The sequence below is a fragment of the Panthera tigris genome, chromosome B2 (genome assembly GCF_018350195.1).
Source record: "Panthera tigris isolate Pti1 chromosome B2, P.tigris_Pti1_mat1.1, whole genome shotgun sequence".
NCBI classification, from domain to species: domain Eukaryota; kingdom Metazoa; phylum Chordata; class Mammalia; order Carnivora; family Felidae; genus Panthera; species Panthera tigris.
The window spans coordinates 79,094,101-79,110,298 of NC_056664.1; the positions used below are offsets into that span (position 1 = coordinate 79,094,101).

The following is a 16,198-nucleotide window of genomic DNA, read 5'->3' on the forward strand; positions in this document are numbered from 1 at the left end:
TCAGCTTTGAAAGGATGACAATTTTGATACTCAGCAAAGAATAATAAGCCCTAGATATGAGGTAGTATATGTTCCCTTTACATAAAGGCATACAACTGTTTGTAAAAGGTATGTATTGAAGAAATGTTAGTCAATGATCACAAAGTTCATGTGTAATCTTTCCCATACCACCTACATCATCAATAAGGCTGAAAAACCTAAAATGTTAGGCTTATTTATTATACCTATTAGATGAATTCAGATCCCTATAAAATTAATGTGGAACAAGTAAGTCCTCCTTTTTTAAATAAAAAGCCTAACAACTGTTTACAAATATGTAAGTTGTCTTAATTCTCTCCTAAATACTTTTCACTTCAAAGTATGTATACATAAATTCATCAAAGCAACAAGAAAAAGCTGAAAGCAGGTTCATCTGCAAATCTATGCTGCCTATACTAAAGGAGGCAGTTGATAGATGGTAAATCATTGAAAACAGACAACAGGAAGAACTCAGTAACTATTAACTAACTGGCCTTCTAGTTTTGAATTCTTTCTCACTTCAAAATACTATCTAAGCTGCCACTGTGGTTCATCTTTCAAAACAATAAAAGTGTGAGCCTATCATGAACATAACTAAAACGAATCAAGAGTGCCCTATTACAGAACTAAGCTAAAATGCCTTATTCAAGTCACCTGACCCCAATCCATTTGCATTTCCTGCTGTGTCCCATATCTCCTCAGACATCAAGTACACTAACAACCACCCAATGCTCCTGACATCCATGATTCTATCCTTCAAAATTAATCCATGTAACTTTCTCTATCTGCAAGTCAACACTTCAGTAACTCAACTACACCCTGGCTAAACTGAAATACTCTCACTTCTCTAGTGCCTTTCATACATTTCTATATCCCTAACATACCTGCATTGTTGTTATACTATCATAATTCTTTACATTTATTCCTCGTCCATGAGTCCAGTGGCCCACAAATTTCTCTTGATTTTGTACCCAATCTAAATACATACCTAACAAATGTTTATAATATATGCATGTTAATTTCTAATGAATTGCATACATGTACAACTGTATATGTTATAACACAGACAAAAACTGAATACATAAACACAAACATGAAAAATTCTTCTCAAATCTGTGATAACAGCCTTCTTTGGAGGCCAGTGTACTCTATTACAAACTCCCTGAAAGCCAGAAATTATGTCTTATTCACCTATGCATATCCAATACCTAGAACAATACATATAAAAGATGATTAATGAAATTCTTGTACAAAATAAGGGAACTAAAAGGATTTTTAACAATTATTTAAAAAAATTACTTTTTTCTAATAGTGACCTTGACTTCGTGATTCAAAATAAGCTGGCTAATCATCAAGGCTCCATATTAAATTAAGGAATTAAATATATGATGGTTTCAATTATAAATATATACTAATATCAGAAATGTGGGGGGAAATGTGACTTTAAAACCAATGAAATATGGCAATAGGCACTCAATAAATATTTATTGAGTAAATAATTACAGCCCTAGAGAGTTAAAGCATAACCTAATCATATCACAGAAAAATATGGATGAATTTCCTAAACGGGATGCAAAAGCACAAACTTTCAAGTCCAGTAAGTTTGATTTCATTAAAATGAAAAACTTCTGTGCATCATTAGATACTAATCTGCAAAAGATACTGTCACATACATAACCAAAAAGTATTAGAATCCAGAATAATTAATTCCTACACATTAAGATTGACAACCAAATAACAAAATTAGAAAATTATTCAACTTACAATTAAATCACACACTAAAAAATCCAAATAAGTAAAAATGAACGTTTGAAATGCCTTAACTTCATTAGTAATATGGGAAAAGCAAATTAAAAAAAGATGAAATACCATTTCATACGCATCCAATTAGCAAAAATTTTCAAGTCTGATAATACCAACTGTGGTAAGCTGTTACACCTACTTCTGAGAGGAATTCAAGAAGGTAGCAAATACACCTCAAGTTGCCAATTCAGAATCTCTGTGATGTAGGTTTCTATATCATAGGCAGGAGTGAGGAACTGTACTTTTTAAAAACACATCTCAGGTGTTTACATCCCAAGAATGAAAACTGTCCTAGACAAACTCTGATATGCACACAAGAATATATAAAACTGTTCAATAGTTGTATAACAGCAAAATATGGAAACCCAAATGTTCAAAAGGAAAAAAAATTTTTATATGTTTATGCAAATTAATACTCAATACTAATTAAAGTGAATGAACTAAACCTATATGTATTAATACAGATAAATCTCAACAAAATAATGTGGACCAAAATGCTGAGTACCACAGTACAGTACAATGGCATTTATATAACACTAGAAACCTCTCACCACAATACCATATTATTTTATGGACACACACATAGACAGTACAGGTATTAAAAACATTCATGAAAATAACAAATATCAAATACAGGGTAGAAGTTTCTTCTGCGTAAAAGGTCGTCCTGTTTTGGATGAGAGAGGTGTGCACAAGAAACTTCTACTAGATCTGTAATGATTTATTTCTTATCTTAAAAAATAGGTAAAAATGACAAAATGTTAAGCTTCAACATATCTGGTGGTTAATACATGTATATTCCTTAAATTATTCTCTATACTTTTGTATACACTGAAACTTCTCATATTTATTTTTTAAAGAATTAGAAGGCTATTGTCAAAGTTCCCAGGCTAAGAAGTGAACCTGCACTGAACACATATTAAAGCAGAGCTCAATGTCAAAAAGCAAAGAAGACAAAACTTCCCCAATCACAACAAAACAATGCAACCACCACCCTTTATGTCTCATTATGGGCCAATGAACATTATTCCAAAATCTGTGATAAGAATAGTCAATTCTGGAAAGCATTACTTTTGAGGAATACAGTAATCACAAACACAAATATATATATTGAATATAGATATAGATATAGATATAGATATAGATATAGATATAGATATAGATATAGATATTGAAAATTTCCAGGAAAAAAAATGCCTTTTTTAAAGTAACCTGGATTAATGCAATCCTGAATCTTGATACTGTAATTTAAAATACTGGGGCGCCTAGGTGGCGCAGTCGGTTAAGCGTCCGACTTCAGCCAGGTCACGATCTCGCGGTCCGTGAGTTCGAGCCCCGCGTCAGGCTCTGGGCTGATGGCTCGGAGCCTGGAGCCTGTTTCCGATTCTGTGTCTCCCTCTCTCTCTGACCCTCCCCCGTTCATGCTCTGTCTCTCTCTGTCCCAAAAATAAATAAAAAACGTTGAAAAAAAAAAAATTAAAAAAAAAATAAAATAAAATAAAAAAAATAAAATACATACCCCAGGGGTGCCTGGGTGGTTCAGTCAGTTGAACGTTCGTCTCTTGGTTTCAGCTCAGGTCATGATCTCACAGTTCATGAGATCGAGCCCAGCGTCAGGCTCTGTGCTGACAGCTCAGGGCCTGCTCGGGATTCTCTCTCTCTCTCCGTCTCTGTCTGCCACCCCCTACTCATATGCGTGTGCACTCTCTCTCTCAAAATAAATAAGCTTCAAAAAATAATAATAAGTAAAATACATACCCCAAAAGAGAACTTTTAAAAATTTGTTATAAATCTTCAAAATCGTATACTTAGACAACACTTTTAAGTCCAGAATTCTTAATTGCTTTTGGTCTGCTTTGAATACTAAATGACTATGCAATTTGAATAATGTATGTCTAGAGAAATGATTATACCTTTTCGTAGGTGTACACTGTTGAAAGAGTTTCTTGCATTTATAGAGTCATCTTGTATTGTCTAAATAATCTAGACAGTGATACTAAAATTAAACTAAACAGGCAGATTTGGGGGCTGGTCTAAAACTATAGCATGGGTAGAGAATGTAATTCCTATTTTTTGATATCTGTTTATAACAGAATTTTATATTTTGTTTTAAGTTTCCTGCCTGTACTCATGAATAACATATTTATGCCCCCAAGTTACATGCTCAACACCCATAATCAGCTTCTCTCTCTTTTTTTTAAGTAACAGTAATAAAATTTGTGGATTTGTTTTTTTAAGTGGGTATAGAATAACTAAAACCAAGAGTTTACATCCTATAAAATGCTGTCTTATTTATCAGTTAAACTATTTTTCTTTACTCACCTGAAGTATCTAAAAAAACTCTAAAGACAAAGAAATGTAAAAAATTAAGATTTCATATGAGTAACCTCAGTCACAATTTTTCTTTCCTACTATCTCTAAGGCAGTAACACTTTTTAAAAAATTTTTTAATGTTTATTTATCTTTAAGAAAGAGAGAGACAGAGTGCAAGCGGGGGAGGAGCAGAGAGAAACAGGGAGACACAGAATCTGAAGCAGGCTCCAGGCTCTGAGCTGTCAGCACAGAGCCTGACACGGGTCTTGAACTCACAAACCCTGAGATCGTGACCTGAGCTGAAGTCAGACACTTAACTCACTGAGCCACCAAGGGACCCCGGCAGTAACATTTTTTATGTGTAAAAATATAACTATTATCTCAAGGGCAATTTTATAAACTATAAAAGGTACTTACATTGAATTTAATTATGTCGTATATCAAATACCTAGGAACAGCCTGTCCATTTACTCTGTCAATAATCATTTCCTTGAAAGAGAAAAGAAAAGAAGGTAAGTTTCTTCATATTTTAATGGCAATTTCTTTAATTTGATTCAAACGTAATGTACACACAGCAAGTACATAAATCATATAATATACAACCTGATGAAACATTAAAGTGAACACACTTATACCCAGATCAATACACTGTCTGCATTCCAAAACTCCCTGTCATGAATTTATTCTGCACTAAAAGAAAATGATATGACAATATCTCATTATGCTTTTACTATTTGAATTACAATGCTACATTTTGTTTCATGTTTGAATTACTAACCAGCTATTAGAACAAAGGAACTATAAATTTTAATTCTAAATATGAGGAACATTTTTAAAAATAATTTTGTTAAATCATTACTGCTTTAAATTTTGTTACAGGCCAATTATTTAATCATAAAATCTATAAGTAAAATGGTGTCCTTATTATAAATATAATCCTCATGCAAGTCAAATCCCAAATACAAAATCTAACAGCACACCTAAAGGAACTAGAAGCAGAACAGCAAAGAAACCCCAAGGCCAGCAGAAGAAGAGAAATAATAATGATTATAATCATAACAGAAATTATTATATGTTATATTAACATTTAATATAACATTAATATATTTATTAATATATTAATATATGTTAATAATAATTAACATATAATATAACATTATATTAAATGTTATAATCATAACAGAAATAATACAAAATCTAAAAAAACAGATCAATGAAACTAAGAGCTAGTTTTTTGAAAAAATAAACAAAATTGATAAACCCCTCGCTAGACTTCTCAAAAAGAAAAGAGAAAGAACCCAAACAGATAAAATCACGAATGAAATTGGACTTATCACAACCAACCCCTCAGAAATACAAACAATTATCAGAGAATACAATGAAAAATTATATGCCAACAAACAGGACAACTGGACCACTGGAAGAAGTGAACAAATTCCTAGACACCCACACACTACCAAAACTCAAATGGGAAGAAATAGAAAATTTGAACAGACTCATAACTAGTGAAGAAATTGAATCAGTTATCAAAAATCTTCCAACAAAAAAAGAGACCTGGGCCTGCTGGCTTCCCAGGGGAATTCTACCAGACATTTAAAGAAGAGTTAATACCTATCCTTCTCAAGCTGTTCCAAAAACTAGAAATGGAAGGAAAGCTTCTGGACTCATTCTATGAAGCCAGCATTACTTTGATTCCCAAACCAGACAGAGACCCCACAAAATAGGAGAACTACAGGCCAATATCTTGATGAACATGGATGCAAAAATTCCTAACAAGATACTAGCAAATCGAATTCAACAGCATATAAAAAGAATTATTCACCATGATCAAGTGGGATTCATTCCTGGGCTGTAGGGCTGGTTCAATATTCACAAATCAATCAATGTGATACATCACATTAATAAAAGAAAGGGTAAGAACCATATGATCCTGTCAATAGATGCAGAATAAGCAGTTGATAAAATACAACATCCTTTCTTAATAAAAACCCTCAAAAAAGTCAGGATAGAAGGAACATACTTAAACATCATAAAAGCCATATATGAAAAGCCCACAGCTAGTATCATCCTCAATGGGGAAAAACTGAGAACTTCCCCCGTGAGATCAAGAACATGACAGGGATGCCCACTCTCACCACTGTAGTTTAACATAGTGTTGGAAGTCCTAGCCTCAGCAAATAACAAAATGAAATAAAAAGCATCATATTTGGCAAAGAAGAATCAAACTTTCACTTTTCGCAGACATGATACTATATACACAGAAAACCCGACAGACTCCATCAAAATACTGCTAGAACTGATACATGAATTCAACAAAGTCACAGGATACAAAATCAATGTACAAAAATCGGTTGCATTTCTATACACCCATAATGAAGCAACAGAAAGAGAAATCCAGAAATTGATCCCATTTACAATTGCACCAAAAACCATAAAATACCAAGGAATAAACCTAACCAAAGATATAAAAGATCTGTATGCTGAAAACCACAGAAAACTTATGAAGGAAATTGAAGAAGACACAAAGAAATGGAAAAATATTCCATGTTCATGGATTGGAAGAATAAATACTGTTAAATTTTCAATACTACCCAAAGCAATCTACACATTCAACGAAATCCCAATCAAAATTACACCGGCATTCTTCTCAAAGCTAGAACAACAGTCCTAAAATTTTATAGAACCACAAACGACCCCAAATAGCCAAAGTAATGTTGAAAAAGAAAACCAAAGCAAGATGCATCACAGTCCCAGACTTTAACCTCTACTACAAAGCTGTAATCATGAAGACAGTATGGTATTGGCACAAAAACAGACACATAGACCAATGGAATAGAATAGAGACCCCAGAGGGGCGCCTGGGTGGCTGAGTCACTTAAGCGTCCGACTTCGGCTCAGGTCATGATCTCGTAGTTCGTGGGTTTGAGCCCATGTCGGGCTCTGTGCAGACAGCTCAGAGCCTGGAACCTGCTTCAGATTCTGTGTCTCCTCTCTCTGTTCCTCCCCTGCTTGCGCTCTGTCTTTCTCTCTCTCAAAAATAAAGATTAAAAAAAGAAGAAGAAGACGACGACGAAGACCCCAGACCCCAGAATTGGACCCACAAATGTATGGCCAACCAACCTTTCAAAGCAGGAAAAGTATCCAATGGAAAAAAGAGTCTTTTTAACAAATGGTGCTGGGAGAACTGGACAGCAACATGCAAAAGAATGAAACTAGACCACTTTCTTACACCATACACAAAAAGAAACTCAAAATTGGTGAAAGACCTAAATGTGAGACGGGAAACCATCAAAACCCTAGAGGAGAAAACAGGCAACAACCTCTTTGACCTCAGCCGCAACAATTTCTTGCTCCAAAGGCAAGGGAATTAAAAGCAAAAATGAATATTGGGACCTCATCAAGATAAAAATCTTCTGCACTGCAAAGGAAACAATCAACGAAACTAAAAGGCAACTGACAGAATGGGAAAAGATACTTGCAAACGACATATCGGATAAAGGGTTGATATCCAAAATCTATAAAGAACTTAACCAAACTCAACACCCAAAAAACAAATAATCCACTGAAGAAATGGGCAGAAGACATGAATAGACACTTTTCCAAAGAAGACATCCAGATGGCCAACAGACACATGAAAAGATGCTCAATGCCACTCGTCATCAGGGAAATACAAATCAAAACCACACTGAGATACCACCTCACACCAGTCAGAGCAGCTTAAATTAAAAACTCAGGAAATAACAGATGCTGGCAATGATGTGGAGAAACGGGAACCCTCTTGCACTGTTGGTAAATATGCAAACTGGTGCAGCTGCTCTGGAAAACAGTGCAGAGGTTCCTCAAAAAACTAAAAATACAACTACCTTATGACCCAGCAATAGTAGTACTCAGAATTTATCCAAAGGATACAAGAGTGCTGATTCATAAGGGCACATGCACTCCAATGTTTAGAGCAGTGCTTTCAACAACAGCCAAATTATGGAAAGAGCCTAAATGTCCATCAACTGATGAATGGATAAAAAAGATGTGGTTTATATATACAATGGAATACTACTTGGCAATGAGAAAGAATGAAATCCTACCACTTGCAACAACGTGGATGAAACTGAAGGGTATTATGCTGAGTTAAATAAGTCAATCAGAAAAAGACAGATACCATACATTTTCACTCATATGTGGAACTTGAGAAACTTAACAGAAGACCATGGGGGAAGGAAAGGGGAAAAATAATTTCAAACAGAGAGTGAGGCAAACCATAAGAGACTCTTAAATACAGAGAACAAACTGAGATCTGATGTGGCGAGCAGGGGAAAGGGGGAAATGGGTGATGCGCATTGAGGAGGGCACTTGTTGCGATGAGCACTGGGTGTTGTATGTAAGCAATGAACCACAGGAATCTACCCCAAAACCAAGAGGACACTGTATACACGGTATGTTAGCAAACTTGACAATAAATTATATTTTAAAAAATAATAGTAATAATTTTGTTAAATCATTATTGCTTTAAATTTTGTTACAGGCCAATTATTTTAATCATAAAATCTATAGGTATAAATTATGTCCTTATTATAAATATAATCCCCATGTAACCCATATGGTCTTTCTTGGTCCCATGTCCCTCTACTATGATCAAAGGGAACAGGACAAGAGAATATATTACATATCATAGCCATTAAGTGGAAAAAACTTCAATTATGCACTTGGACACAAAAGAGATAAAGGACATTAAACAATAATTACAGAGAGACACTGGGGTGGTTCAATTGGTTACGCGGCCAACTCATGGTCATGATCTCACGGTTCATGACTTTGAGCCTTGCACCGGGCTCTGCACTGACAGTATGGTGCCTGTTTGGGATTCTCTCTCTCTCTCCCTCTCTTTCTGCCCCTACCCCGCTTGTGCGCTCGCACGTGCTCTCTCTCTCTCCCTCAAAATGAAAAAATAAAACTTTAAAAAAAATTTTTTTTAATTAAAAAGATGATTACAGGTACATAATGGAGTGTTTTATAAAATTTTAATTCTCAAAAATATTCCAAAAATTCTTTCTTTCCTCATATTCTTCCTAAAAAACTAAGCAGGGTTTTTTTGTTTTTATGATCTAATTTCACGACAGAAAATCCACAAACAACCATCTAAAATTACAAAGAACACAATGATTTAGGACAAATATACTTTAAGAAACTATTACTAATTAATCTCTTTCCCAAATATGTATTTGTTAACCTACAGGTATTTATTTATGGTTATTATCTTGAACCCAACCCATGGCATAAATTAAATCACTTCGTTATCTTAAACTGTTTACTAAAATATTTTTACTTAAATACTTGTATCTGAGAATTTTATGAGCCATCAAGATGGCACCAAAAACAGGATTATTATTTTCAAAATTATTTTCAATATAAGGTTGGAAATTAAGTGAACTTCCAGGTTTAGATAGCAGACATCACAGCATTTCTCTCCCAAATTACCTGATGAAATGAGCAAAAACATATCTTCCTTTGGACATTAAAAATAGCAAAACGGAAAATTTATTATCAGCAAACAAAACAAGTAAAAGGAAATACACAAGTAAGCATTAAAACACTGAAAACTACTAAGACTCTGGTAAAGCAAAAAGGCACACCAGGGTTCAGCTCCCAGCTCGCCAAATCCCCAGAAGCTCTACTTGTAAAATGATAAATTCTTGATAATTGTCACTATTCCACTCAAATACAGATAGAAACAAACTCGGTAGTTATTCTCGTCTTCCTTCTTCTCTCTTCTGATAGAAGTAATAAAAATAGCACAATACTCTTTCTGCCTGAAGAAAGACTCCTGGACTCCATAATAAATTAAAGAAATAACCTGAGCATTACTGGAATAATATATGATTCCCAATTAGCTAAAGACGACATTCACCGAAAGCTTTCTAAAAAGACCAGAACTCAAGGATTCTAACAAAAGACCCAATACCTAGGCTGAGTTATTCCCAAATGGCCTCCCCACCACAATGTCCCCCTTCCCTACAGCTGCCACCATTGCCCTAGGCTACAGAAAAGTAGGTAAATATAAAATACCTAAGCTTAAAACTTTGGTTAAGAAAAGTGGAACCCTTGGGCACTGTTGTTGAGACTGTAAAATGGTGGAAGCACCTGTACAGTGGCAGTTCTATAGCACTATGGCAGTTCTGTCAAAAAATTAAAAATAGCACTTCCATATAATCCAGGAATCCCACCTCCGAGTTTATATCCCAAGAACTGAAAGCAGGGTTTTGAAGAGGTATTTGTACACCCATGTTTATAACATCATTATTCCAATAGCTAACTGGTGGGAGCAACCCAAATATCCATCAACAGATACGTGGATAAATAAATGTGGTATACAGATATGGCAGAATGATATTCAGCTTTGAAAAAAAGGAAATCTATCTCATGCTGCAACATGAATAAACCTTGAGGATATTATGCTGTGTAAAATAAGCCAGAAACAAAGACAAATCCTATATGATTTTCACTTATATGAGGTATCGAAAGTAGTTAAAATCACAGAAATAGAAAGCAGAATGATGGTTGTCACAGACTACAAGTAATGGGGAGCTGTTTAATGGGTACAGAGTTTCACTTTTACAAGATAATGTTCTGGAGGGCTGTTGCACAAAACTGTCCACATAGTTAACACGATTGGGCTTGTATCCTTAAAAATGGTTAAGATAGTAAATTTCATGTTATGTGGCTTTTACCACAACTATAAATTTAAAAAAAATTTTTAATAAAACCCAGTTAAGAAGGGAAAACAAATTTCCTCTTCTAATCAAACTGGAGAATCAGGAACTAGATTTACCATCTTGCCTGAAAAAAACCAAGTAGACAAAATATAGGCAGCAATACCAAAGCACTGGACATCTAACAACAAAGGACAGTAATCTGTAGGACACAATAAATATACTATGTGAGCCCTTACAATTGTCCCAGTTAATTGCCCAAGGGGTTTCCAGGGCTTCAAAGCAGGCAGGGGGATTCCAGGTAAAGCTCAGCAGCCTCCCTGAATTAAAAAAGAAAACAAAGCAAAAAAAAACAGAACACGTTGTCCAGGGAGACCAACAGGACTAGAGTTCTCAGGGCAGAGTATAACAGAGACAGACAGAGAGAGAAAAAGACAGAGACAGAGACAGAGACAGATGCAAAGAAAGAACTACAGATATCCTGACACAGACTTCCATGAATGTTCAACAGAGCATGAATATGAGGAAACTACTCAAGGCTGGGAAAAGAACCACTAAAAAGACTTGGAGGGAACCATACAAGCACTGAGATAAGATGGGGAATAATGCCTGCTGCTAAAAGCCAGATTAATTCACAGGGCCCTGAGGACTCAGAGAAGCATTTTGTCTCAATAGTAAAGAATAACTATCCCTACACCAAACTCTGCTTTAGTCCACCTAACAAATCTTAAAAGCAAGACTCGAAAAGTATAAACCAGTTCCAAGTAAATTACATGCATCCCAGAGCAATGCTCAAAATATTTACAGGAATACAAACATATCAAGCCTCCAACAAGGTAAAATTTTAAATGTCCAGCATCTAGTCAAAAATTGAACAGGTATGCAAGGAGGAAAAAATGTATATATACACACAACCCATCAGGAGGAGAAAAACCAATCAAAAATAGGCCCAAAACTGACAAACATGTCAGAATCAGCAAGCAAGAAAATTAAGACAATTATAATAGTCCATATATTCCAAAAGTTAAGCAGAGATATAGAAGACATAAAAAAGACTCAAAATGAATTTTCAGAGGTGAAAACTACAGTGCCTGAAGTGAAAAATACTATGAATACAACGAATAGCAATTTAGACACTGCAGAAAAAAAGATTAGTAAACTTGAAGACACAGCAAGAGAAACTATCCAAAATAAAACAGAAAAAAGTTTGTTTTTTGATGAAAAGAGCATTGATAACAAAATCTTCAAACAGGTGAAGGATAGAAATAGTGGTAAAAAAATGTTCTACTTTTAATGAAAATTGTAAACCCATAGATAAAGGATGCTCAACAAACCTAAACGTGAAAAAAAAACTGAAGAAAACTACAACAGGGGTGCCTGGGTGGCTCAGTCAGTTAAGTGTCTGACTTAGGCTCAGGTCATGATCTCACGGCTCATGAGTTCAAGCCCCACGTCAGGCTCTGTGCTGACAGAGCAGAGCCTGGAGCCCACTTCAGATTCTGTGTCTCCCTCTCTTCCTCTGCCTTTCCCTCTCTCCCTCCCTCCCTCTCTCTCTCTCTCAAAAACAAACATTAAAAAAAAACCACAAAACTAGAAGATACATCAATTTCATATTGCTCAAGAATCTGTTAGAAATTGCTCCATTGTCTTTTGGTATTAAGTATTGCAGTGGAGAAACTTAGACCTTAAATCCTTCAATTGTGGGCCCCACCAAAAAATAAACAAAACAAAACAAAACAAAACACCTGCATGTTTTACTTTCCTATCCTCTGTACTTTTCTGTATTCCATTCCTTTTTACTGAAGATCCCAGGTATCCACCCTTCTACCTATCCATCCAATATTTCCTGAGCCGAAACTACGTATTAGACATAGCTCTAAGTGCTGGAGAAATTAAGCATACAGTCCCTACCTTCAGAGGAGAGTCCCAGAAAGAGAAGAGAATAGTTAAGTAGCTGGGTCCAATGAAGAGTTACAGCTTTAATGATAGATGGCCATATGGAGTGGCCATGTAGCTTATTGTCTATATCAGAATACTTCTGATATATTGCTAACTATACCAAGACAACAAACATAAACCTACACTCTTTCAGCCAAATAAGAAAAGGAATACCAAATACATAGGGAATAAGCCTAACGAGGAGTAGTTATTTCCACCTGAAGAGTAAGAGAAAGGTATGCTAAGACAATTGGGACCCATGAGTTGAACCCTGAAGGACACAGTGGTCATTTCCTAGCAGGACAGTGGATGAGCCAAAATGTATTACAAAGGCATGGAAATGATGGTTTTGAAGCAAATTGTCCAAAGCTCAGTATAGATGGAGGTTATGTTTCAAGGGTTCACAATCAAAGACAATGGCAAAGACACAGGCATGGCCCAGATATAAAGAATATTATGTTTAGCAGTTTGGGTTTCATGCTATGGGCAATGGGGAACCATTGAAGGGTTTTAATGAGAGGAAATAATTAACTGTTCTCTGGAAACCTGTAGACCTCCAAAGCTCATCTCAAAGATAACCCATTCCTTGAAATCCACTCAACTAAGGCCACCTAGGTGACGAAATATTCTGGAATTAGCAGTAATGGTGGCATAATCTTGTGAATATACTAAAGACTACTAAATTATACAGCTTAAAAGGGTGAATTTCATAGTTTGTAAATTATATTTCAAGTTTTAAAAATAAAACTAAATTTTCTTAAATCCTAAGATCAGTTCCTCAGAATGAAGGAAAATGATGGAACGAACCCCAGATACACAGCATACATTAAATGTCAGCTATATACATTTAATTATACATATTCTGTAAATATAGGCACAACAAAATGACTAAAAGAAGATACAACAAAATGTTAAAATGTAACCTCTTCTTAACAGTTGAATTTTTTCTACTTTATGATATACAGACTTTCTAAAATTCTAACAATGAGTATGCATATTCCTTTATAAAACATTAACAGTTGAACAGACATGCCATTTTTCCAAGATTCTTGCTATTAACTTTGGTGATTAACTGCTACATTCTCCTCTTAGCCTCAGTATAAAATTAACTGAATTTCACTGATTGTTTCAAATGAATTAATGCCATACTTCTAAACTCCTATTTTCTGCATTTTGTGGGTCAAAGAACATAATTTAGAGAGCAAAACAAAAGCTTCAATGCTCACATATGACAGCCAGACAATTAGGTAGTTTGAGTTATTCTTGGATTTGGAATTTTACAAAAACAATTTGCAAATGAAAATGTAGAAGAAACAGGAAACTACAGAGGACTGTTTTAATTAACTAACTGGAAAAACAGATATGGCAACTATAATTCTGGTCCAAGTAAATTGACATCATGAATCATAACGCTATTTTAAAACTTCACAAGAGTCTATTATGCAGTTTTCATTTGTCCAAGTTCGGGGTGAAAATAAATAGTATTGCTCAGTTAAATCTTCAGATGGTTAAACATCTAATTTTTAAGCATTATTTCCTACCTGGAATGCCCTCAGCCCATGTCCAACAAAAATCTCTTTCTAAAGAAATCTTTCCATATCAAATGCCAATTCCTCTATAAAACATCCTTCATTCCAAACTAACTAGATATAATTTATTTCTCCTCCAAACCACCACAGGACTTCTGTAAAATACCAGTCAAGTTATTGTTTTATTTGAAGGTCTCCCCTGTCACTACCAATTTTTCTCCACCCCTACCCAGTGCAGTGAAATCTCTCAAGGGCGAGGCCTTCTTTTCAACCCTCTGCACTCGGCACAGCAACTTGAACATGGAAGGCATTTAAAAACATCAGTTCAACAACAAACTATGCTAAACTATGACAAATGCTGTAACTTAAAAGTCTTTTTCTTCCTTTTATTTTATTAATTATAATGCTAAAAAACTCTATTGTAAATGAGAGTAACACAAACAAAACTATTCTTGCTGTTCCCTTGAACTAACTACCAGAGCTGTCACACTGGCTGTGCAGGTTACAAACGGCAAAACTCCAGGGGTACCAGTCATACCATGTGTGTGTACGCATTGCACACACATGCACGTACATATGTTACAAATGTTTGCATATATATACACATGTGTCATTTTATTACAAAATGGCATTTACTGCACACTGTCACAGGAATGAGAATTTACTAGCAGTCCCCCGAGTAGACAGTATAGGTATCTCTTTGTTTTGTGACTCTATTTACTCTGCTCAGTCTCTGCCACTCCATCCAACTATGCTACCCTCATTCTGCCTTTAGTACCTGCTCATAGTCATCCTCTCAACCTGGACTCCTACCATCACTCATTACCTTGATCTTACTTCCACTGCTCTTCTTCACACAACCTCAACCTCTCACCCTCCTCGATCACATCCCGAACCTTCTCATCACCCCAAACTATACCTCAGAAGTGACTAATTCAGGGGCGCCTGGGTGGCTTAGTCGGTTAAGCATACAACTTCAGCTCAGGTCATGGTCCCGCGGCTTGTGAGTTTGAGCCCTGCGCTGGGCTCTGTGCTGACAGCTCAGAGCCTGGGTCCTACTTTGAATTCTGTGTCTCCCTCTCTCTGCCCCTCCCACACTCACACTGTCTCTCTCCCTCTCCCTCTCTCTCTCTCTCTCTCAAAAATAAAAATTAAAAAATTAAAAAAAAAAGAAGTGACTAGTTCAAACATCCTATTCTCCCATCACAGTCTTCCATTTTCTGGTTTGCACACTCAAATAACTAGCTGGTAAATAAAAACAAACAGCATAGGATGGGGGCCACAAGCATTCAGGTCACTTGGAAAGTGAGATTCCCTCTGTTAAACAAATATATATTTTATGCATGTGATTTTCATCAGGATCATTCTATCATTGAGAATTTAAGTAAACATTCACAAGCCACTCCCTATCATCCCAATAGTGGATAAAAACCAGAAAGAGGAGCAAATTTCATCTTGATTAAGACAAAAAAAAAAAAGCATTCTCGTACAAATTCCAAAGAATTATTAGCCATACATAATTCAACCCGGCTCACAAAAAAGATGCAACATTGAAGAAAGTTTGGAAATTTTTTACACGGAAATAGCATCCCTATAGAAAGGGAGACCTGAAGTTGCAGGAAGTTTTATAAGAAAGATGTAGAGTCCCTTTTTCCTCCAAAGAAAGACAGTGAAGGTGTGGCCAAGTGATAAACCATATAACCAAAAACAGCAGAGAAAGATGAATGGTCTTAAGACAAGCCTACCAGAGATTACTCTGCAGGGAGAAGTATAAGCTCATTGTTGTATAGATTTGCACATGAAGTACAGCCTAACTTCTTAATCAAATAGCGTATTCACCCAAAAGCTAAAGAGAGCAAAATCTAAGCAGCAAACTTCAGAATGGCCAGGAGA

At 35.5% G+C, this 16,198-nt stretch overlaps 1 protein-coding gene across 2 annotated transcripts in view; it reads right to left on the minus strand.

Moving 5' to 3' along the window:
- The window catches only part of RNGTT (RNA guanylyltransferase and 5'-phosphatase), a 333,772-nt gene that overhangs the window by 202,549 nt on the left and 115,025 nt on the right, over positions 1-16,198 (minus strand). For both annotated transcript variants that reach the window (XM_042986788.1, XM_007076924.3), the window contains exon 10: positions 4,552-4,623. In XM_042986788.1, coding sequence (XP_042842722.1) covers positions 4,552-4,623 — 72 coding nt within the window. The remainder of the gene's footprint in view (positions 1-4,551; positions 4,624-16,198) is intronic.